This window comes from Nerophis lumbriciformis, linkage group LG20 (assembly GCF_033978685.3).
Source record: "Nerophis lumbriciformis linkage group LG20, RoL_Nlum_v2.1, whole genome shotgun sequence".
Taxonomy (NCBI): domain Eukaryota; kingdom Metazoa; phylum Chordata; class Actinopteri; order Syngnathiformes; family Syngnathidae; genus Nerophis; species Nerophis lumbriciformis.
In genome coordinates, this window is record NC_084567.2 from 34,302,143 (window position 1) to 34,327,500 (window position 25,358).

At 40.9% G+C, this 25,358-nt stretch overlaps 1 protein-coding gene across 12 annotated transcripts in view; it reads right to left on the reverse strand.

The window, feature by feature from the left end:
• LOC133619663 (protein unc-13 homolog B-like) overlaps nucleotides 1-25,358 on the reverse strand; it is a 172,137-nt gene that overhangs the window by 135,009 nt on the left and 11,770 nt on the right. For all 12 annotated transcript variants that reach the window (XM_061980854.2, XM_072915346.1, XM_061980851.2 and 9 more), the window contains exon 2: nucleotides 1,893-1,922. In XM_061980854.2, coding sequence (XP_061836838.2) covers nucleotides 1,893-1,922 — 30 coding nt within the window. The remainder of the gene's footprint in view (nucleotides 1-1,892; nucleotides 1,923-25,358) is intronic.

A 25,358-nucleotide genomic window follows, 5' to 3' on the forward strand; every position in this document is an offset into this window, starting at 1 on the left:
CACCATGGATTGCGCAATGACTCGGCTAACTGCTGGCCTGCTGTGCAGTGAGACTGTATTGCTATATGAATTATATTATACATTTCCATAGTTTAGTTAGCTGAGGTATATAATGTACAGTGTATTTTGTCAACAACTGTATGTGTGTAAAGTATTTCTTGTGCTGAGCGATCATAAAACGGCTGCAAAAGACGCACTGGCTGAGGCTCGCCTCCTGCACCCCCGCCGTAGAATGCACGGCAACCCCTGACGGGAGTGTTATATCAACTAAAGCCCACACTTAAACTTTCCACGTGCAAGATTGAATCTATTTAAAAAAGTTATTTAATAAGAAGCCAAAAAGTGCAAAAACAATAATGTTCGTGTTGGAGGAGTTGTGAATGACTGCAGGGCCACAACATTAGGTACACCTGCAGACTGCAGGTGTATCTAATTCACAACTCCTCCAACACGAACATTATTGTTTTTGCACTTTTTGGCTTCTTATTAAATAACTTTTGTAACCTATTTTTATGGGCTTTCCTCTTTGTGATGTTAAGTTCCTGTTATGCGCTGTTATACAGTATATGCCTTGAGCTCTTATTTTGAAGGCGCTTAGAGCGGAAGTGACGACACGTTGGAGTGGAGCGGAAGTTTTTGAAAGAAGGTAAATAAAGTGGTCCTCGTGTAAACTGGAGCCTCCGTGTTTGTTATTTTGTAGTTTCATACAGTATAGGCGACATTTATAAACCCTCGGTTACACTTTTTTAAATAGATTCAATCTTGCACGTGGAAAGTTTAAGTGAGGGCTTTAGTTGCGGCACATGAACTTCATTTATAAGTAAAGGTAAGACCATAATAACGTTTTTTTTATTAAATGTGCTTTTTTGTGTGATACAGTTTGTATGTGTCAAGTTAAAGTTAAGTTAAAGTACCAATGATTGTCACACACACACTAGGTGTAATGAAATTTGTCCTCTGCATTTGACCCATCCCCTTGTTCACCCCCTGGGAGGTGAGGGGAGCAGTGGGCAGCAGCGGCGCCGCACCCGGGAATAATTTTTGGTGATTTAATAACCCCCAATTCCAAGCCTTGATGCTGAGTGCCAAGCAGGGAAGAATGCTGGTATGAGCTTTTAAACATAACCCGTTAACTGCTGCCAATCAAATGGTGAATAAGATACTCTTTAGGGTTCATATGTTTGTAAATCTGACTGTGATGAAGTCAGTGCCTCACCAGCCATCAACCTCACCGCACGTCACTGGTTTATATTTACCGTATTTTCCGGAGTATAAGTCGCACCTGCCGAAAATGCATAATAAAGAAGGAAAAAAATATATAAATCGCACTGGAGCCCGGCCAAACTATGAAAAAAACTGCGACTTATAGTCCGAAAAATACGGTACATCTAACACAATTTCCCAACTCATATGGAAACAGGGTTTGCATATGCATGTTCGAAATAAACTGAAACTGAACTGAACTTGTTGTGGTTTATTCGTTACTCATTTATATCCGTTTTATAACTATAATTAAAAATTTTGGTGATTTATTAAACACTTGTGTTCTCAAATTAATCAAAAAATGTGTAAGAATATCAATAAAAAATAATCGTGATTATTGTTTTTGCCATAATCGTCCAGCCCTAATTCGCAGTAAACGTTTATACGTGGGCAAGGACAGGACTACAAATTTGAGTCCACACCCTCAAATTATCTCAACATATTGCATCTTTGAAAATTACAGTTAGCGTGATAAAAGCTTCCCAGCGGGTGTTAATCCACCGATGAATAATTTACCCCATGTGAGGCACATTTAATCTCAACTCGGCCAGCAAACAAAGCTTTCAACCTAATGTAAACACTGGAAATTTGTGACGGGGGAAGAGGTGGAATATTAGAACAGGACTCACCTGCAGGTCCCTGGAGCTTGGCTTTTTTCACTGCAAACAAAAGAGCATAGAATAACTTAGTTAGACTTCTAGTTTATGACATAACATGGTGGGAATATTATATCCGAAACCATGTTTACATACTGGTAAGAACAGGAACTTGTCTTTTAAAAAGAGAATGGCATCAATGGTTTGTTATTGAGGCCTTACCCTTTAATTGATGCTGACAAAAGGAGCCATGACTCATGACGCATGAATAGTACGCACAAAGAAAGGCACACACACGCAGAAAGCAGGTTCATGACATCAACTCCAGTAGCAGGGCCACTCAATGTGTAGCTACATTCAAATAAACACCAATTATTCATTAGTGTTGCTGTCTGGTGTGCGCAAAAGAAAAAGACCAAAAACAAGTGTGCACTACAGAGGACAGTGGGTTTTAGGAGGATGTAGTCAATTATCTGTTTGTTGACTATATCCTTCTGTGTAAAACTGACTGTGGATTAATCGTGTTTTGGAGCAATTGGAGCAAAACTGAGTGCATCACGTTGGTGCTTTTGATTCAGCCCAAATAAGTCTGTGGCCTGAGGAAGAACTTGTTATGACTCCAAAGGTTTATCTCCTCTATTTAAAAAGTTTGGGGTTGAGTGGGGTTAGTCGTGAAACTTCCCCGCTCCTAAATATTCCAAAGTCAACTGTCGGCTTTATTATAAGACAGGGGTCGGCAACCCGCGGCTCCGGAGCCGCATGCGGCTCTTTGATCACTCTGATGCGGCTCAGCAGCTTACTTGCTGAACCCCCCAATTTTCCCGTGAGACTTCCGGATTTCAGTACCTCTCGCAGAAAACTCCCAGGATTAATATTCACCGAATTTCACCCTTACAGCTATAATAAGGGCGTGCCATGATGGTACAACATTTTGCGCCCTCTACAAGCTGTATTAACAGCGTGCCAGCCCAACACTTGTTATACAATATACATCTTCTGCTTGCACACGTACGTGACAGCAAGGCATACTTGGTCAACAGCCACACAGGTTACACTGACGGTGACCATATAAAACAACTTTAACACTCTTACTAATAATGCGCCACGCTTTGAACCAAAACCAAACAAGAATGACAAACACATTTCGGGAGAACATCTGCACCTTAACACAACATAAACACAACAGAACAAACACCCAGAATCCCATGCAGCCCTGACTCTTCCGGGCTACATTATACACCCCTGCTACCACCAAACCCCGCCCCCATCCCAAGCCTGCTCTCCCTCACACATCAACCCCCCCTCTCTGTGTGTTGGTTGAGGTGGGCGGGGTTTGGTAGCGGGGGTGTATAATGTAGCCCGGAAGAGTTAGGGCTGCATGGGATTCTGGGTATTTGTCCTGTTGTGTTTATGTTGTGTTACGGTTGTCATTCTTGTTTGGTGTGGGTTCACAGTGTGGCGCATTATTAGTAAGAGTGTTAAAGTTTTTTTATACCGTCACCGTCAGTGTAACCTGTGTGGTTGTTGAGTAAGTATGCCTTGCTGTCACCTACGTGAGCAAGCGGGAGCCCCATTCAACATATGGCTGATCAGGCACACTGGTTGTAGTGGGCGCTATATGCTGTATCATCACGACACGCATGACGCTGACAACCGCTGTTCATTTAAAAACCTGCGTGCCGCACCTGCTTAAAAATTCCATATAAGGTATGGGCAGCGTGTCTGAGACCCCTGGTTTATACATAGCACAAAGCAAAATAAAAACTTTTGTAAGCAGTGTTATTTCATTTAAAATTTCAAAAATGTTTGCGGCTCCCATTGTTATCTATAATTTGTGAAACTGGTCAAAATGGCTCTTTGACTGGTAAAGGTTGCCGACCACTGTTAATGGAAGAGTTTGGGAACAACAGCAACTCAGCCACCAAGTGGTAGGCCACGTAAACTGACAGAGAGAGGTACAGCGGACACCAGTGCACAAAGCAAGGTCCATAAAGACATGGATGACAGAGTCTGATGTGAATGAACTTGACTGGCCTGCACAGAGTCCTGACCTGAACCCGATAAAACACCTTTGGGATGAATTAGAACAGAGACTGAGAGCCAGGCCTTCTCGACCAACATCAGTGTGTGACCTCACCAATGCGCTTTTGGAAGAATGGTCAAAAATTCCTGTAAACACACTCCGCAACCTTGTGGACAGCCTTCCCGGAAGAGTTGAAGCTGTAATAGCTGCAAAAGGTGGACCGACATCCAACGATGCGGAATTACCCGCATTGTCCTCTAGCAGTGAGTAAATCAAGCGCTCCTTCAAAACTTCTCCTGAGCTCGCTGTAAACAAACATTGTGTCGATCATGTGAGACTTTTTAACTGTTTCGGAGGAAAATATTTGTTGTGCTATTTGCACCAAGTGTTCTGCAAACATTCTGCAGGGAGGGAAAACACATCATGCTTCAACACTTCAAACATTTTAGAAAGGTACATATTTAAAAAAAACAAAAAAAAACAAGCAATAAAAAGGTATAATTGTTTATCGATATCGGTCTTGAGTAGCAGAACGTTATCTATATGTGGAACATGACAAACGGCTTGAGAAAAATACAGAGTGCATTCGTAGTTAAGGTATTATACACTATATTACTAAAGGTATTTGGCTACCTGCCTTGACTCACATATGAACTTGAAGTGCCATCCTATTCCTAACCCATATGGTTCAATATGATGTCGGTCCACCTTTTGCAGCTATTACAGCTTCAACTCTTCTGGGAAGGCTGTCCACAAGGTTGCGGAGTGTGTTTATAGGAATTTTCCACCATTCTTCCAAAAGCGTATTGGTGAGGTGGCTCTCAGTCGCTGTTCTAATTCATCCCAAAGGTGCTCTATTGGGTTCAGGTCAGGACTCTGTGCAGGCCAGTCAAGTTCATCCACACCAAACTCTGTCATACATGTCTTTACGGACCTTGCTTTGTGCACTGGTGCACAGTCATGTTGGAGGAGGAAGGGGCCCGCTCCAAACTGTTCCCACAAGGTTGGGAGCATGGAATTGTCCAAAAATGTTTTGGTATCCTGAAGCATTCAAAGTTCCTTTCACTGCAACTAAGGGGCCAAGCCTAACTCATAAAAAACAACCCCACACCATAATTCCTCCTCCACCAAATTTCACACTCGGCACAATGCAGTCCGAAATGTACCGTTCTCTTGGCAACCTCCAAACCCAGACTCGTCCATCAGATTGCCAGATGGAAAAGTGTGATTCATCACTCCAGAGAAGGCGTCTCCTCTGCTCTAGAGTCCAGTAGTGACGTGCTTTACACCACTGCATCCCACGCTTTGCATTGGACTTAGTGATGTATGGCTTAGATGCAGCTGCTCGGCCATGGAAAATCCATTCCATGAAGCTCTCTGCGTACTGTACGTGGGCTAATTGGAAGGTCACATGTAGTTTGGAGCTCTGTAGCAACTCGGAGACCTTTTTGCACTATGCGCTTCAGCATACGCTGACCCCTCTCTGTCAGTTTACGTGGCCTACCACTTGGTGGCTGAGTTGCTGTTGTTCCCAAACCCTTACATTTTCTTATAATAAAGCCAACAGTTGACTTTGGAATATTTAGGAGCGAGAAAATTTCACGACTGGATTTGTTGCACAGGTGGCATCCTATGACAGTTCCAACGCTGGAAATCACTGAAAGCGGCCCATTCTTTCACAAATGTTTGTAGAAACCGTCTCCATGCCTAAGTGCTTGATTTTTATACACCTGTGGCCGGGCCAAGTGACTAGGACACCTGATTCTCATCATTTGGATGGGTGGCCAAGTACTTTTGGCAATATAGGGTAAGTGTTCCACTCCCTTTATACAACAACAGACAACTCAAATTATCACATTAAACCATCAAAAGAGGAGTGGGGCAAAAGGGTACAAAAAAGAAACAAAACCAAAACTCTTGTTTAAAAAAAGAGTTTTGGTTTGTTTTATTTTTAGACCTTCCAGCTGTATTCCCTTGATGTAGCTATACAACAATATCCGTGGGATTGTGATGTGCTTAAGAGGGGATTAATAGTGATTGCTGTGGCAGTGTTCAACCTACTAAACCTCTGGAGCCTTGGATCGCAGATGGGCCAAAATGGTATGCCGGGGCCACAAACGTCACATACATATTTCCATGGAACATCTCCAGCTGTTTCAGAGCGCAATCACTACAACAACTTCTATTTCTCTTCCACAAAATGGTGCAATCTCGTTCAGTTGAGGAATCATTGTGATTCTCCATCCAGCCATCCATTTTCTACCGCTTATCCCTTTCTGGGTCGCGGGGGGTGTTGGAGCCTATCTATTGGCTTATAAAATATCCAACACAAACTGATCCACTTTTCTGCACAATTGCTATTATTACGCTTGTTTCTCTCCAATCTGAATTTGATTGGTGTAAAAACAAAACGTGACATTCATAACATTTACGGATGATCCTGATTAGAGATGTCCCGATAATGGCTTTTTTGCCGATATCCGATATTGTCCAACTCTTAATTACCGATTCCGATATCAACCGATACCGATATATACAGTCGTGGAATTAACACATTATTATGCCTAATTTTGTTGTGATGCCCCACTGGATGCATTAAACAATGTAACAAGGTTTTCCAAAATAAATCAACTCAAGTTATGGAAAAAAAATGCCAACATGGCACTGCCATATTTATTATTGAAGTCACAAAGTGCTTTTTTTTTTTAACATGCCTCAAAACAGCAGCTTGGAATTTGGGACATGCTCTCCCTGAGAGAGCATGTGGAGGTTGAGGTGGGTGGGGTTGGGGGGGAGGGGTTGGGGTGGAGGGGGGTGCATATATTGTAGCGTCCCGGAAGAGTTAGTGCTGCAAGGGATTCTGGGTATTTGTTCTGTTGTGTTTATGTTGTGTGTTCTCCTGAAATGTGTTTGTCATTCTTGTTTGGTGTGGGTTCACAGTGTGGCGCATATTTGTAACAGTGTTAAAGTTGTTTACACGGCCACCCTCAGTGTGACCTGTATGGCTGTTGACCAAGTGTGCATTTGCATTCACTTGTGTGTGTGAAAAGCCGTAGATATTATGTGATTGGGCCGGCACGCAAAGGCAGTGCCTTTAAGGCACGCCCCCAATAGTTGTCTGGGTGGAAATCGGGAGAAATTCGGTAGAATGGTTGCCCCGGGAGGTTTTCGGGAGGGGCACTGAAATTCGGGAGTCTCCCGGGAAAATCGTGAGGGTTGGCAAGTATGACTGGGAGAAGCAACTGCTCTGTACTTCTCCCTACGTCCGTGTACAGCGGCGTTTTAAAAAGTCATAAATTTTACTTTTTAAAACCGATACCGATAATTTCCGATATTACATTTTAAAGCATTTATCGGCCGATAATATCGGCAGTCCGATATTATCGGCCATCTCTAATCCTGATGGATGAGATTTTGAATGTTTTGGATGTAAGCACTGTTAGCACACTGCACCGTATGTGTTGGCCAATTACAGGCTGTTTCACTGGTAGATTATGATGTCACACAAGCTCTATGTACAGAATTGACGCACACCCTGAGGTGGAAATGCAAATCTTGACCCCTATAATTATTGATACCATAATATACGAATTATGAACCAATAGCCCCAAAGTGCTTATACTAAGGTAGGGCTGGGCGATATGGCCTTTTATCAATATCTCGATATTTTTGGGCCATGTCACGATACACGATATATATCTCGATATTTTGCCTTAGCCTTGAATGAACACTTGATGCATATAATCACAGCAGTATGATGATTCTATGTGTCTACATTAAAACATTCTTCTTCATACTGCATTAATATATGCTCATTTTAAACTTTCATGCAGAGAGGGAAATCACAACTAAGTCAATTTAGCAAAAGTGTATTTATTAAAAAAAAAGTGTATTTATTAAACTAAATTAACTTAAATTAAATTAAATTATTAAATTAAAATTAAATTAAATTGTATTTTAATTTAATTAATTAATTAATTAAATTAATTAATTAAATTAAATTAAATTAAATTAAATTAAATTAAATTAAATTAATTAAATTAAATTAAATTAAATTAAATTAACTTAAATTAAATTAAATTAAAGTGTATTTATTAAAGTGTATTTATTAAACAGTTATTAAGCAGTGGCACAAACATTCATGTCATTTCATGCAGAGAGGGAAATCACAACTAAGTCAATTTAGCAAAAGTGTATTTATTAAACAGTTATTAGGCAGTGGCACAAACATTCATGTCATTTCCAAAACAGAAAGTGCAAGATTGTCAGAGACATTTTAAAACAAGCTATTAGTGCACTTTTGTGCATGATGTCACTAAGATGACATATCAAAACAACACTAAATTAAAGTGCACTTTTTGTACAGAACGCCACTACAATAGTATAAAACAAATAAATTGCACTTTTGTGCATGATGTCACTAAGATGACATATCAAAACAACACTAAATTAAAGTGCACTTTTTGTACAGAATGCCACTACAATAGTTTAAAACAAATAAAGTGCACTTTTGTGCATGATGTCACTAAGATGACATATCAAAACAACACTAAATTAAAGTGCACTTTTTGTACAGAATGCCACTACAATAGTTTAAAACAAATAAAGTGCACTTGTGTGCATGATGTCACTAAGATGACATATCAAAACAACACTAAATTAAAGTGCACTTTTTGTACAGAACGCCACTACAATAGTTTAAAACAAATAAAGTGCACTTTTGTGCATGATGTCACTAAGATGACGTATCAAAACAACACTAAATTAAAGTGCACTTTTTGTACAGAACGCCACTATAATACTTTAAAACAAATAAAGTGCACTTTTGTGCATGATGTCACACAAGATATTTCAAAAACTGTCAAATAAAAATGAGCTGCATAATAGGAAATCAAATAGTGTATGTCCTTCGCTATGTGGTAGGTTCCTGCGGACGTTATCTCCCTATGTTGTTGATTGTTTTTTCAATAGGTGTTGATGTGGAAATTGTTGCTTGGCATTTTGTGGGTGTGGCACCGAACGGAGATGTTGACATGCAGTTTCAAGCACTCTTCATTCTCTAGCGGGTGACTTTTCAAATAATGCAAAAAATTAGCAGTAATGCTACTTTTTGTAGCAACTCTTTTGCCGCATAATTGTTCAACATATTCCCGCTTGAAGCCGAACCACCGCCAGACGATGCACCCCGTGCTTTTTTTCTAGGTAATTAATAGGGATGTCCGATAAAGGCTTTTTGCTGATATCCGATATTGTCCAACTCTTTAATTACCGATACCGATATCAACCGATACCGATATCAACCGATATATACAGTCGTGGAATTAACACATTAGTATGCCCAATTTGGACAACCAGGTATGGTGAAGATAAGGTACTTTTTAAAAAAATTTAATAAAACAAAATAAGATATATAAATTAAAAACATTTTCTTGAATAAAAAAAAAAGTAAAACAATATAAAAATACATTGAAACTAGTAATTAATGAAAATGAGTAAAATTAACTGTTAAAGGTTAGTACTATTAGTGGACCAGCAGCACGCACAATCATGTGTGCTTACGGACTGTATCCCTTGCAGACTGTATTGATATATATTGATATATAATGTAGGAACCAGAATATTAATAACAGAAAGAAACAACCCTTTTGTGTGAATGAGTGTGAATTGGGGAGGAAGGTTTTTTGGGTTGGTGCACTAATTATAAGTGTATCTTGTGTTTTTTATGTTGATTTAATAAAAAAAAAAAAAAAAAAAAAAAAAAAACGATACCGATAATAAAAAACCCGATACCGATAATTTCCGATATTACATTTTAAAGCATTTATCGGCCGATAATATCGCCTGACATCTCTACTTTGTATAGTTCAAAATTTACGGTAATTTGAAATCATCACAACAATTAATTCTTCCTCCATTTGTTACCAGATTCGCACCTTCTTTCTCTCGTATTACCACTCGCAACACACCGTTAGCATCACAGCTAATGTTACCCATGTAGCTACCTCTCTGCTCGGGGAGGGCGTATGGCGTCACATTAGTGCCAAAAATCAGAGCGCATAAAAACGACACCCTTTTGCGCGCGCGTGGTGCCTTTTTGCGTGCGCGCAGTGCCTTTCTGCGCGCGCGCGGCGCCTTTTTGCGCGCGCGCCGTCTTGGTCTGCGCGCTCTCTGTGTACTCCTGGCATCTCTCCTCGCGCTGTCATGTTTCTTTTTGGCACTTTGGGGGCGGGTATGCTTAGACGGCCCCTTCTTTCTGATTGGTCAGGCGAAAAATGCTGAAAAATGCTCAGAGCCAATCAGAAGTACAGCAGGGCGGGTCATCGTCAATATGTATCAAGATTTACGGAGGAAGAAGTGGATAAAAAAAATGTCGCGCGCTGATGAAGGTTATTTCATACCACATAAACACAATACAGGGTAATACAAAATGTGAGCCAAATAAATAATAAGACAACAAACACCATAATCACATCTTTCAGCCAGAACTGGTCCACCAGCAATAACATCCAACCATAACATTATTTTATATTTTCACTTCTTCTTGAACATTTGTTTTCTAATTTATGGAATTTCTTTTGATTCAGCCATAAAATTAATGAAATAATCTTTGAATTTTGTTTTTAAAATCTTAAAAATAGCTTTTAATAATGTATTCTGAAACCGTTTAAAATAATCAGAGAACTGACTAACACTGACCCTACACAACTATGTTGCACAATTAAGTCTTTTTTTTTTTTAAAGCGAAGAGGTAATTTCAACAGGTACAGCATCCTATGTCATATCTACATGTAATAAGATTTGTAACAAGGCAAACCGTTTGTAAATTGGTCGAAAACCGAGGAAGTTATGGTAATTTAATTAGTACATGTACCATTGACATCAATGTAATGATTGAGGCTAGCTGTCCGAGGTAAGATGGCTACAATGTTGCTACGCTGGAGAATGATTGGTCATATGAAAAATGCTCAGAGCCAATCAGAAAGGAGGGGCCGTCTAAGCATACCCGCCCTCAAAGTGCCAAAAAGAAACATGACAGCGCGAGGAGAGATGCCAGAAGTACACAGAGCGCGCACAGACCAAGACGGCGCGCGCGCAGAAAGGCACCACGCGCAGAAAGGCACCGCGCGCGCGCAGAAAGACACCGCATAAATCTGAGCGCATAAAAACTGTTATCGGGCGCTGATTCTCCACTTCGTGCGCGCGTGCGACACCCTTTTGCGCGCGCGTGGTGCCTTTTGCGCGCGCGTGGTGCCTTTTGCGCGCGCGTGGTGCCTTTTGCGCGCGCGCGGTGCCTTTCTGCGCGCGCGCAAAAGGGTGTCGCGCGCGCGCACGAAGTGGAGAATCAGCGCGTGATAACAGTTTTTATGCGCTCGGATTTTTGGCACTAATGTGACGCCATAGGCATTGCACACGTGACGTATGTGACGTATGTAAGAAGGTGCGCTTGTTTACGTCTCTGTGAGAAGGAGAGACAAGAAAAAGGGAGAAACGCCTGTAGTGTAATGCCCGCAGCTAAAAGCAACTGTGTGAGAACGTATACTCGAATATCACGAAATAGTAATTTTCTATATCGCAGAGAAAAACCTGCGATATATCGAGTATATCGATATATCGCCCAGCCCTATACTAAGGCGTAGGTGTCAAAGTCAAGGCCCGCGAATGAATTATCTATGACCCCCGGGATGATATTAGATTAGTATTAGAACCGGCCCGCAGGCCACTGCCGCTTGCTGCTGTTTTGCACGCACCAATACTCGATTTCCCACAATGCAACGGTAGCCTGTGAACTCACTGCAGCGCCACAAGTGGGCCTCGGTTTCATTATTCATCAGCATTCAGAGTAGATATCAACTTTCAGCAACCCCCCTCCCCAATAATGGCTAAACGGAAGGTGGACGGTGAGAACAGGGGGTTTCAAGCCAGGTGGGAGGCAGAGGATAGGTTCACTGAGGTAAAAAGCAAACCTGTGTGGAGAAAGTGTGGCTGTAATGAAAGAATACACTGCAAAAACTGAAATCTAAGTAAGATTAAATATCTCAAATAAGGGTGATATTTGCTTATTTTCTGTCTGATAAGATAATTCTTCTCACTAAGCAGATTTTATGTTAGAGTGTTTTACTTGTTTTAAGTGTTTTGGTCCTAAATGATCTCAGTAAGATATTACAGCTTGTTGCTGAGATTTGATGACCTATATTGAGTAAAACATGCTTGAAACTAGAATATCAACTGTTGCAAAGCTGTGTCATCAACACTCACAAGTATAAAACTACTTTTTTAAAGTAATAATTTCTTACTTCAAGCATGAAAAAAAAAAATCATGATTTTGACACAAATGTGTCTCATAATTAAAACAGATGACAGCCAAATGGACTTTGCTGTTTTATTTTCAATTAAACAATAGAACATACGTACTCATATAGTAGTACAGTTGGCACAATACAGTAAACGGACAGTTAACATTTAAACATTTAACATTTCTAACAATTTTGAACAGAAATAGTTCATGCACATTCAGATAAATTCTTCAAAATTACAATAAAAAATGTTTTGGCCGGGGCCCGGGCTGTATATATGTGCACTAATTGACTGAAAGAGCACGCACTTGGCGCGATGATGTCATGTTATCCATGGAAAAATGCATTTTTAGACAATATGATTTGCCTGAGCGGCTAGGAGACCCCAAGAGTAACAAGCGGTTGCCTTGTTGCCTTTCCATTAAGAACAATATATTAGTTTTAGTATAAGTTTGCTGGTTTCAAGAAATGTAATGCCGAGCGCATATCATTATGTCAAGATAATGGCACTAGCATTTACTTAATATCGGAAATTATCGGTATCGGTAAGTAAAATTTATGACTTTTTAAAACGCCGCTGTGTACACGGACGTAGGGAGAAGTACAGAGCGCCAATAAACCTTTAAAGCGCTGCCTTTGCGTGCCGGCCCAATCACATAATATCTACGGTTTTTTACACACACAAGTGAATGCTACGCATACTTGGTCAACAGTCATACAGGTCACACTGAGGGTGGCCGTATAAACAACTTTAACACTGTTACAAATATGCGGCACACTGTGAACCCACACCAAACAAGAATGACAAACACATTTCGGGAGAACATCCGCACCGTAACACAACATAAACACCATCCATCCATCCATCTTCTTCCGCTTATCCGAGGTCGGGTCGCGGGGGCAGCAGCCTAAGCAGGGAAGCCCAGACTTCCCTCTCCCCAGCCACTTCGTCCAGCTCTTCCTGTGGGACCCCGAGGCGTTCCCAGGCCAGCCGGGAGACATAGTCTTCCCAACGTGTCCTGGGTCTTCCCCGCGGCCTCCTACTGGTCGGACGTGCCCTAAACACCTCCCTAGGGAGGCATTCGGGTGGCATCCTGACCAGATGCCCGAACCACCTCATCTGGCTCCTCTCGATGTGGAGGAGCAGCGGTTTTAATTTGAGCTCCCCCCGGATGGCAGAGCTTCTCACCCTATCTCTAAGGGAGAGCCCCGCCACCCGGCGGAGGAAACTCATTTCGGCCGCTTGTACCCGTGATCTTGTCCTTTCGGTCATAACCCAAAGCTCATGACCATAGGTGAGGATGGGAACGTAGATCGACCGGTAAATTGAGAGCTTTGCCTTCCGGCTCAGCTCCTTCTTCACCACAACGGATCGATACAGCGTCCGCATTACTGAAGACGCCGCACCGATCCGCCTGTCGATCTCACGATCCACTCTTCCCTCACTCGTGAACAAGACTCCGAGGTACTTGAACTCCTCCACTTGTGGCAAGATCTCCTCTCCAACCCGGAGATTGCACTCCACCCTTTTCCGGGCGAGAACCATGGACTCGGACTTGGAGGTGCTGATTCTCATCCCAGTCGCTTCACACTCAGCTGCGAACCGATCCAACATAAACACGACAGAACAAATACCCAGAAACCCTTGCAGAACTAACTCTTCCGGGACGCTACAATATACACCCCCCGCTACCCCCTACCCCTAAAACCCCGCCCACCTCAACCTCCTCATGCTCTCTCAGGGAGAGCATGTCCCAAATTCCAAGCTGCTGTTCTGAGGCATGTTAAAAAAAAATGATGCACTTTGTGACTTCAATAATAAATATGGCAGTGCCATGTTGGCATTTTTTTTCCATAACTTGAGTTGATTTATTTTGGAAAACCTTGTTACATTGTTTAATGCATCACAACAAAATTAGGCATAATAATGTGTTAATTCCACGACTGTATATATCGGTATCGGTTGATATCGGAATCGGTAATTAAGAGATGGACAATATCGGGATCTCGGCAAAAAAGCCATTAGCGGACATCTCTACTCACAAGTATAAAACTACTTTTTTAAAGTAATAATTTCTTACTTCAAGCATGAAAAAAAAAAATCATGATGCCGAGCGCATATCATTATGTGAAGATAATGGCACTAGCATTTACTTAATTTAAGAATATTTTTCAACATATTGAGCAAAAAGGTCAATTTTTTTTTTTTCTACCAAGAAAAGTGCACTTGTTATTAGTGAGAATATACTTATTTTAATGTATTTTTGAGTTCATTGAGGTTAGCTGATTTTGCTTGTTTCGGAAAGTCTTGACAAGCCGAATTTTCTTGTTCTATTGGCAGATAATTTTGCTTAGTTCAAATAAAATACCCCTCATTTTTGTATTTTCTTTCTTGTTTTTGAACACTGACTTTTTGCAGTGTATAATCTAAGAAGGCACTATGAAACGTCTAAGACAGACAAAGACGAGAATATGGACACGGAACAGAGGCTACAGAAGGTGGAAGAATTAAAACGAGGTCTTAAGTCCCGGCAGGCTCTGTTCACAAACGCCACATCACAACACTATGGTGTCGTTTTGATAACTGACACCATGTTTAATTATAATTGTAATATGTGAATGATGATGAATGAATGTGTTGTGGCAGTATGCGGATTGCACCTATGCGGCGATTTGTGGAAACAATCGGTTACTTTGAATAAACTGCCAATGTTAGAATGCTAAACAGGATGTGCTTAAAGTTTAATGGCTTTGTAAAAAAAACACTGAGACAAAGTCTAAGTTCATTGTGTTCTTCATGGTGTGTTTGAAACTTCACCAATTTTTCCTCAGCGTTTTTAACTTACGTCAAGCATTTTGCCAAGACCTACCTACTCAGTGGCTTAGTGATCAGAGTGTCCGCCCTGAGATCGGTAGGTTGTGAGTTCAAACCCCGGCCGAGTCATACCAAAGACTATAAAAACGGGAGCCATTACCTCCCTGCTTGGCACTCAGCATCAAGGGTTGGAATTGGGGGTTAAATCACCAAAAATGATTCCCGGGCACGGCCGCCGCTGCTGCTCACTGCTCCCCTCACCTACCAGGGGGTGATCAAGGGTGATGGGTCAAATGCAGAGAATAATTTCCCCACACCTAGTGTGTGTGTGTGTGTGTGACAATCATTGGTATTTTTAACTTTAAGAGCATTATTTGTAGTATGTACATTTTCAGAATGCACTTGTTCTATTTTTGGCCAAAGTAAGACAAAGAAAAGAATCTGAAGTTGTCTTTATATTTAAATTATCATGCCATGATTTTACCAGTCCGGCCCGCGTGAGAATAGATTTTCCTTCATGTGGTCCTTGACACCCCAACTAAGATCACCTCTACAATTAAAGCATTTCTTGTCTTGTCAGTTCGTTTGTGGAAATGAGCAGTGGAAAGTTGGAGAGAGAAAGTAAAAGTGTTTTCGGGGTGCATTCCACTAGTGTTTCCTCTAAGTCACACATTCTCGTCATTTGCATGACATTATACCAAACAGTACTACAACAGCCTGAGGGCAATAAACGATTGGGCCTAAATGACGGAAACTGATGACTATCTGAGTAGTATCTCCATAAACCCGGTGAGGTCACAATTTAGTTGGCTTTGCTTCTGTCCACCTTTTTAAATTTCAGTTATTTACTTGCCTTTCTCTCACTTAAAGGGGAACATTATCACAATTTCAGAATGGTTAAAACCATTAAAAATCAGTTCCCAGTGGCTTATTATATTTTTCAAAGTTTTTTTCAAAATTTTACCCATCACGCAATATCCCTAAAAAAAGCTTCAGAGGGCCTGATTTTAACCACCCGTCCATTTTCCTGTGACGTCACATAGTGAAGCCAACACAAACAAACATGGCGGAAAGAACAGCAAGCTATAGCGACATTAGCTCGGATTCAGACTCGGATTTCAGCGGCTTAAGCGATTCAACAGATTACGAATGTATTGAAACGGATGGTTGTAGTGTGGAGGCAGGTAGCGAAAACGAAATTGAAGAAGAAACTGAAGCTACTGAGCCATATCGGTTTGAACCGTATGCAAGCGAAACCGACGAAAACGACACGACAGCCAGCGACACGGGAGAAAGCGAGGACGAATTCGGCGATCGCCTTCTAACTGTCAGGTCTGTGTGATCATGTTTTGTTTTAGTCATGTTCGGTTTTGTTTTTGGACTTTTTGTGCACTTTTGTTTGTTTTGTCACCATAGCAACCATTAGTTTTCACCTGTCACGTCACGCACCTGTTTCACGTTTTGTCACGCACATGTTTTCGTTAATCATGTCTGTAGTATTTAAGTTCATTGTTTTCAGTTTGTTTTGCTGGCGACATAATGTCATGACTTGGTCCATGGGTTTAGTTTTTCCAGAAGGCAACGGAAAGTTGGCTCGGGCGAGACGGGAATGTGAGTACATGATTTATTTAATACATCAAAAAAAAGTACAAACGAAAAGCGGAGGTACAAAACTAGGCTATTGAAAACAAAACTTGCACATAGGCAGAAACTGTGAACAATTAAACAAAAACACTAACTGTGGCATTAATAAACAAAAAACTTACTTGGCATGGACTATGAAGTGCGCAGAGGTAAGAGTGTGACAGCGGTATGAATCCGGGATGTCGCCAGGAAAACAAACTGAAAACAATGAAGTTAAATACTACAGACATGATTAACAAAAACAGGTGCGTGACTCAAAACGTGAAACAGGTGCGTGATGTAACAGGTGAAAACTAATGGTTGCTATGGTGACAAAACAAACAAAAGTGCACAAAAAGTCCAAAAACAAAACCGAACATGACTAAAACAAAACATGATCACACAGACATGACACTAACCAACGATTGGTATGTGTTTGTTTGGCATTAAAGGAAACTAACAACTATGAACTAGGTTTACAGCATATGAAATACATTTGGCAATAACATGCACTTTGAGAGTGCAGACAGCCCAATTTTCATCAATTAATATATTCTGGAGACATACCCTCATGTCAGCAGGCCAGGGAAGCTAGGGTCGATATTCTTCTCTTGATCATCTTCGGGGCCGTGTGAGCCAAGACATCCAGGGGGGTTTAGCTCGCTCGTCTGCGGGAACAAACTGCCGCCATTGCTTGCCGTGCTACCGAGGTCCTTTGTCCCTGAATTGCTCACACACTCCGGCAGATTCAATGAGGGTCTGGCGGCAGATTTCTTTGACTTTATCGTTGGAAATGCATCTGCTTTGAGTGTCGCAAGATATCCACACATTCTTGCCATCTCTGTCGTAGCATAGCTTTCGTCGGTAAAGTGTGCGGAACAAACGTCCAATTTCTTGCCACTTTCGCATCTTTGGGCCACTGGTGCAACTTGAATCCGTCCCTGTTCGTGCTGTTACACCCTCCGACAACACACCGACGAGGCATGATGTCTCCAAGGTACGGAAAACAGTCGAAAAAACGGAAAATAACAGAGCTGATTTGACTCGGTGTTTGAGAAAATGGCGGATTGCTTCCCGATGTGACGCCACGTTGTGACGTCACCGCTCCGAGAGCGAATATTAGAAAGGCGTTTAATTCGCCAAAATGTACTTCTCCCTACGTCCGTGTACACAGCGGCGTTTTAAAAAGTCATACATTTTACTTTTTGAAACCGATACCGATAATGTCCGATATTACATTTTAAAGCATTTATCGGCCGATAATATAGGCAGTCCGATATTATTGGACATCTCTAGTATTAGTGTTCATAAAAATAGATATACCAGCCCCCAGACACATTTTTTTTTTCTAAATTTGGCTCCCCAAGTGAAAATAATTGCCCAGGCCTGATCTATCCTCTAACCTCCTCCATATGATTGGGCTTAATATTTGAATATTTATGGGCTAAAATACCGTATATTACCAAATAAATGCCCTTGGGCAAATAACCGCCCATGTCCTAATAGCCGCCCGGGGTCTGACCCCATTTTGTGAATTAACCGCCTCTTCCTAGTAACCGCCTATGTCCAAATAGCCGCCCATGGGCTGTTATTTGCATAATTTAGATTAAAATACTACTGGGGTTGCGTTTGCTGCAGTATTATTGTTTTGATGGTTTTATAGAGTATTTGGTACCATAATTTTATTTTTCCTGTATGCTGCTTTATTTAAAACTTGGAGTACTGTAGCCTTTATTTTATTTAAGTGACAGTATTATTGTTCTGTTTTGATGGTGGGTTTTATACTTGGGTACTTGGTACCATAATTTTATTTTTACCGGTAGGCTGCTTTATTTAAAAAGTTTATTTATTTTTAGTATTGGTATTCTATTTGACAATTGTTGCACTACTGCCATGTTGAGGCCTTGTTGATCTTTTGTCTTTTGATAGCCTACTTCATGTTGATCTCTTGGGGGGGGGGGGGGGGGGTGTTGTTGAGGTGGGGGGGTAGAGGGTGGCGGGGTTTGGTAGGGTTGGGTGTACAATTTAGCCCGGAAGAGTTAGGGCTGCATGGGATTCTGGGTGTTTGTTCTGTTGTGTTTATGTTGTGTTAAGGTGCAGATGTTCTCCCGAAATGTGTTTGTCATTCTTGTTTGGTTTTGGTTCAAAGTGTGGCGCATTATTAGTAAGAGTGTTAAAGTTGTTTTATATGGTCACCGTCAGTGTAACCTGTGTGGCTGTTGACCAAGTATGCCTTGCTGTCACGTACGTGTGCAAGCAGAAGGTGTATATTGTATAACAAGTATTGGGCTGGCACGCTGTTAATACAGATTGTAGAGAGCGCCAAATGTTGTATCATCATGGCACGCCCTTATTATAGCTGTAAGGGTGAAATCGGTGAATATTAATCCCGGGAGTTTTCTGCGAGAGGCACTGAAATCTGGAAGTCTCACGGGAAAATTGGGGGGGTTCAGCAAGTAAGCTGCTGAGCCACATCAGAGTGATCAAAGAGCCGCATGCGGCTCCGGAGCCGCGAGTTGCCGACCCCTGACCTAGTCGATTAATTTATTGATTAGGAGATGTGTCTTAAATCTGTAGTCCACATAGTGAAATCTGAGTTAATAGTCAAATAGAAAAGATGTCAGGAAGCTCACTCCACGAGAATGAAAAGCTGTATTCCAAATACAACGAAAGCAATGTTTTTGCAGGATAACTAGAACAGGAAGTGACAGCAGACTTCCCTAATGCTGCCGGCAGTAGTGCACTTCCGCTCTGTGCTGCCTGTTGGATGTGATCGGGTGGAGGCGCAGAAGGGAGAGAGCAACAGATGGCCAAAGGATTACACCCTCTATCTCTAAGCTTTCTCTCTGCCTCGCTGCCTCGTTCTCACATAATTCCACTACTCTGCTGCTCCACACACTAAACCACTCTGCATGCTTTTCTGTCGTTTGCAGTCTTTGCACGGCCAAGCCTTTATCAAAACATTTTCATACATCTTGACACTTGCCATCGTTTGCAGGCGAGTCGGATGCACGCAGGTGTGAAAACAAAAATCAATCAAATCTTCTTTTTTTTTTACTGAGCCATGCAGTTCAGCTTGCATTGGAAGTTTTAAAAGAACTATGACATAGTGACATCATAGCAGGAGGACACTGAGCGTGTTGGTTTAACAGTAGAATTAACTGAACGCAGTGAGCCCTCTCATCAGTTATTATTTGTGGGCGGAGAGCGGGGGGCGCCAGCTTACACACACACACAGGAAACACAAACAGCCTTTCAACTCGCGACTCGCTAATGACTACCGTATTTTTCGGACTATAAGGCGCACTTAAAATCCTTTAATTTTCTCAAAAATCAACAGTGTGCCTTATAACCCGGTGCGCCTAAAGTACGACATAATTCTGGTTGTGTTTACTAGAGATGTCCGATAATATTGGATTGCCGATATTATCGGCCGATAAATGCTTTAAAATGTGATATCGGAAATTATCGGTTTCAAAAAGTAAAATGTATGACTTTTTAAAAACGCCGCTGTTTTGGAGTGGTACACGGACGTAGGGAGAAGTACAGAGCGCCAATAAACCTTAAAGGCACTGCCTTTGCGTGCCGGCCCAGTCACATAATATCTACGGCTTTTCACACACACAAGTGAATGCAAGGCATACTTGGTCCACATCCCTACAGGTCACACTGAGGGTGGCCGTATAAACAATTTTAACACTGTTACAAATATGCGCCACACTGTGAACCCACACCAAACAAGAATGACAAACACATTTCGGGAAAACATCCGCACCGTAACACAACATAAACACAACAGAACAAATACCCAGAAACCCTTGCAGCACTAACTCTTCCGGGACGCTACAATATACACCCCCCGCTACCCCCCCACCACAACCCAACCACCCATCCCCAACCCCGCCCACCTCAACCTCCTCATGCTCTCTCAGGGAGAGCACGTCCCAAATTCCAAGCTGCTGTTTTGAGGCATGTTAAAAAAAAGAATGCACTTTGTGACTTCAATAATAAATATGGCAGTGCCATGTTGGCATTTTTTTTCCATAACTTGAGTTGATTTATTTTTGGAAAACCTTGTTACATTGTTTAATGCAGGGGTCGGCAACCCGCGGCTCTAGAGCCGCATGCGGCTCTTTAGCGCCGCCCGAGTGGCTCTCTGGAGCTTTTTCAAAAATGTATGAAAAATGGAAAAAGATGAGGGGAAAAAAATATATTTTTTGTTTTAATATGGTTTCTGTAGGAGGACAAACATGACACAAACCTCCCTAATTGTTATAAAGCACATTGTTTATATTAAACATGCTTCACTGACTCAAGTATTTGGCGAGCGCCGTTTTGTCCTACTAATTTTGGCGGTCATTGAACTCACCGTGGTTTGTTTACATGTATAACTTTCTCCGACTTTCGAGGACGTGTTTTATGCCACTTCTTTTTCTGTCTCATTTTGTCCACCAACGTTGAATGCACAAAGGTGAGTTTTGTTGATGTTATTGACTTGTGTGGAGTGCTAATCAGACATATTTGGTCATTGCAAGACTGCAAGCTAATCGATGCTAAGATGCTATTTAGGCTAGCTATATGTACATATTGCATCATTATGCCTAATTTGTAGCTATATTTGAGTTCATTTAGTTTCCTTTAAGTCATCTCAATTCAATGTATATCTCATGACACACTATCTGTATGTAATATGGCTTTTAATTTGTTGCGGCTCCAGACAGATTTGTTTTTGTAGTTTTGGTCCAATATGGCTCTTTCAACATTTTGGGTTGCCGACCCCTGGTTTAATGCATCCAGCGGGGCATCACAACAAAATTAGGCATAATAATGTGTTAATTCCATGACTGTATATATCGGTATCGGTTGATATCGGAATCGGTAATTAAGAGTTGGACAATATCGGAATATCGGATATCGGCAAAAAAGCCATTATTGGACATCTCTAGTGTTTACCGACCTCGAAGGTACTTTTTAGAGGCGGTACAGTACCGAATATGAGCCATTAGTATCGCGGTACTATACTAGTACCGGTATAACGTACAACCCTATAAAAAAATGATACATCACAAAAAATCGGAATAGACCTGCAGTGGGAACAGCAAACGTTGATCTGTGTAGTCTTCATGAATTCATGCTCACAGACTTAATTAGGACAGCGAGTCCGAGGGCCTGGAAAAGTATTATCCTCTATAAGAGGGGACATGCCCAGGCAAGGATGACTTTGCTCTATTGTGGTGCAAAACGACAGTTGTTACGATACAGACAATCAGTTGTATCCTCTTCTCAGACAATCTACGACAATCTACAGTTGCGATCAATTCAATGCTTTGACAATACAAGGACCTGTGTGAATAAAAATATTTCCAAGTTCTAAACACCATGTGAAGGGAAGTGAATTATATTTATATAGCGCTTTTCTCTCGTGACTCAAAGCGCTTTACATAGTGAAACCCAATATCTAAGTTACATTTAAACCAGTGCGGGTGGCACTGGGAGCAGGTGGGTAAAGTGTCTTGCCCAAGGACACAACGGCAGTGACTAGGATGGCGGGAGCGGGAATCGAACCTGCAACCCTCAAGTTGCTGCCACGGCCACTCTACCAACCGAGCTATACCGCCCTGTTACAAATATGCGCCACACTGTGAACCCACACCAAACAAGAATGACAAACACATTTCGAGAGAACATCCGCACCGTAACACAACATAAACACAACAGAACAAATACCCAGAACCCCTTGCAGCACTAACTCTTTCGGGATGCTACAATATACACCCCCCCGCTACTCCCAGAAATCCCGCCCACCTCAACCTCCTCATGCTCTCTCAGGGAGAGCACGTCCCAAATTCCAAGCTGCTGTTTTGAGGCATGTTAAAAAAAAGAATGCACTTTGTGACTTCAATAATAAATATGGCAGTGCCATTTTGGCATTTTTTTCCATAACTTGAGTTGATTTATTTTTGGAAAACCTTGTTACATTGTTTAATGCATCCAGCGGGGCATCACAACAAAATTAGGCATAATAATGTGTTAATTCCACGACTGTATATATAATAATAATTAATAATTAAGAGTTGGACAATATCGGAATATCGGATATCGGCAAAAAAGCCATTATCGGACATCTCTAGTGTTTACCGACCTCGAAGGTACTTTTTAGAGGCGGTACAGTACCGAATATGAGCCATTAGTATCGCGGTACTATACTAGTACCGGTATAACGTACGACCCTATAAAAAATTATACACCACAAAAAATCAAAATAGACCTGCAGTGGGAACAGCAAACGTTTTGCCTCTGATCTGTGTAGTCTTCATGAATTCATGCTCACAGACTTAATTAGGACAGCTAGTCCGAGGGCCTGGAAAAGTATTATCCTCTATAACAGTGTTTTTCAACCTTTTTTGAGTTGAGGCACATTTTTTGCGTTGAAAAAATGCGGAGGCACAGCACCAGCAGAAATCATTAAAAAACAAAACTCAGTTGACAGTAAAAAGTCGTTGTCGCAATTGTTGGATATGACTTTAAACCATAACCAACCATGCATCAATATAGCTCTTGTCTCAAAGTAGGTGTACTGTCACCACCTGTCACATCACGCCCTGACTTATTTTGACTTTTTTGCTGTTTTCCTGTGTGCAGTGTTTTGGTGGCTTTTTCTCTTTTTTTGGTATTTTTCCTATTTTTAATGTCTGCCTTTCAGCGATATTTCCCGCATCTACTTTGTTTTAGCAATCAAGAATATTTCAGTTGTTTTTCTTTTTCTTTGTGGGGACATTGTTGATTGTCATGTCATGTTCGGATGTACATTGTGGACGCCGTCTTTGCTCAACACACTGTAAGTCTTTGCTGTTGTCCAGCATTCTGTTTTTGTTTACTTTGTAGCCAGTTCAGTTTCTAGTTTTGTTCCTTAAGCTTCAATGCCTTTTCTTATTTTTGGTTTTAGCATTAGATACCTTTTCATCTGCATACTGCCTCCCACTGTCGTCTGCATATTGGGATCACGACATACCATGTTCCGACATCTACAAAGCAATTAGCTACCGGCTGCCACCTACTGATATGGAAGAGCATAACATTGTTAGTCTGCCAAGCTCTAGACAGCACCGACACATTATTTGCAGACTATAATTACTTGTTTGCAAAGAATATTTTTACCCTAGGCAAGGATGACTTTGCTCTATTGTGGTGAAAAATGACAGTTGTTAAGATACAGACTATCAGTTGTATCCTCTTCTCAGACAATCTACAGTCCGGTTACGATCAATTCAATGCTTTGACAATACAAGGACCTGTGTTGATACGAATATTTACAGGTTCTAAACATCAAGTAAAACCACTGTACTACCTCTGGATTGCAAGTGTCAATGATTGATTTCCCAGAATAAAAAGATGCAATTAAGATGATGCATGACGGATAAAATTCTACATCCTGTGTGAATGTTTGGCTTTCCATAAAAAAGGCGGCAATATACAGTAGGAAGCATACGGTAATTACCGTTCACTGAATGCGCTTATTGAGCAGAGTAAAGAGGCTAAATCTTTTTTCCAGCAGACATTTTAGCACCTGACATGTAATGAAGTGGATATTCATTACATAAAAGTGTAAAAAAGGTTCTAAGAGATGTGCTGCAATGAGACAGCGTTTCTGGCGACCTCAGATATATCAATAATTAGCAACACAACCTTTACACTGCAAAAACTGAAATCTAAGTAAGATTAAATATCTCCAATAAGGGTGATATTTGCTTATTTTCTGTCTGATAAGATAATTCTTCTCACTAAGCAAATTTTATTTTGGAGTCTTTTAAGGGTTTTGGTCCTACATGATCTCAGTAAGATATTACAGCTTATTGCTGAGATTTGATGACCTATATTGAGTAAAACATGCTTGAAACTAGAATATCAACTGTTGCAAAGCTGTGTCATCAACACTCACAAGTATAAGTAATAATTTCTTATTTCAAGCATGAAAAAAAAATCATGACTTTGACACAATTGTGTCTCATAATTAAAACAGATGACAGCCAAATGGACTTTGCTGTTTTATTTCCAATGAAACAATAGAAAATACGTACTCATATAGTAGTACAGTTGGCACAGTACAGTAAACTGACAGTTAATATTTAAACATTTAACATGTGACATTTCAAACTATTTTGAACAGAAATAGTTCATGCACATTCAGATAAATTCTTCAAAATTACAATTAAAAAATTTTTGGCCGGGGGCCGGGCTGTATATATGCGCACTAATTGACTGAAAGAGCACGCACTTGGCACGATGATGTCATGTTATCCATGGAAAAATGCATTTTTAGACAATATGATTTGCCTGAGCGGCTAGGAGACCCCGAGAGTAACAAGCGGTTGCCTTGTTGCCTTTCCATTAAGAACAATAAATTAGTTTTTAGTATAACTTTGCTGGTTCCAAAAAATTTAATGCCGAGAGCATATCATTATGTCAAGATAATGGCACTAGCATTTACTTAATTTAAGAATATTTTTCAACATATTGAGCAAAAAGGTCTCTTTTTTTTTTTCTACGAAGAAAAGTGCACTTGTTATTAGTGAAAATATACTTATTTGAAGGTATTTTTGGGTTCACTAATTTGACTTGTTTTGGAAAGTCTTGACAAGCCAAATTTTCTTGTTCTATTGGCAGATAATTTTGCTTAGTTCAAATAAAATACCCCTAATTTTTTTATTTTTTGAACACTGACTTTTTGCAGTGTATTTAATGCA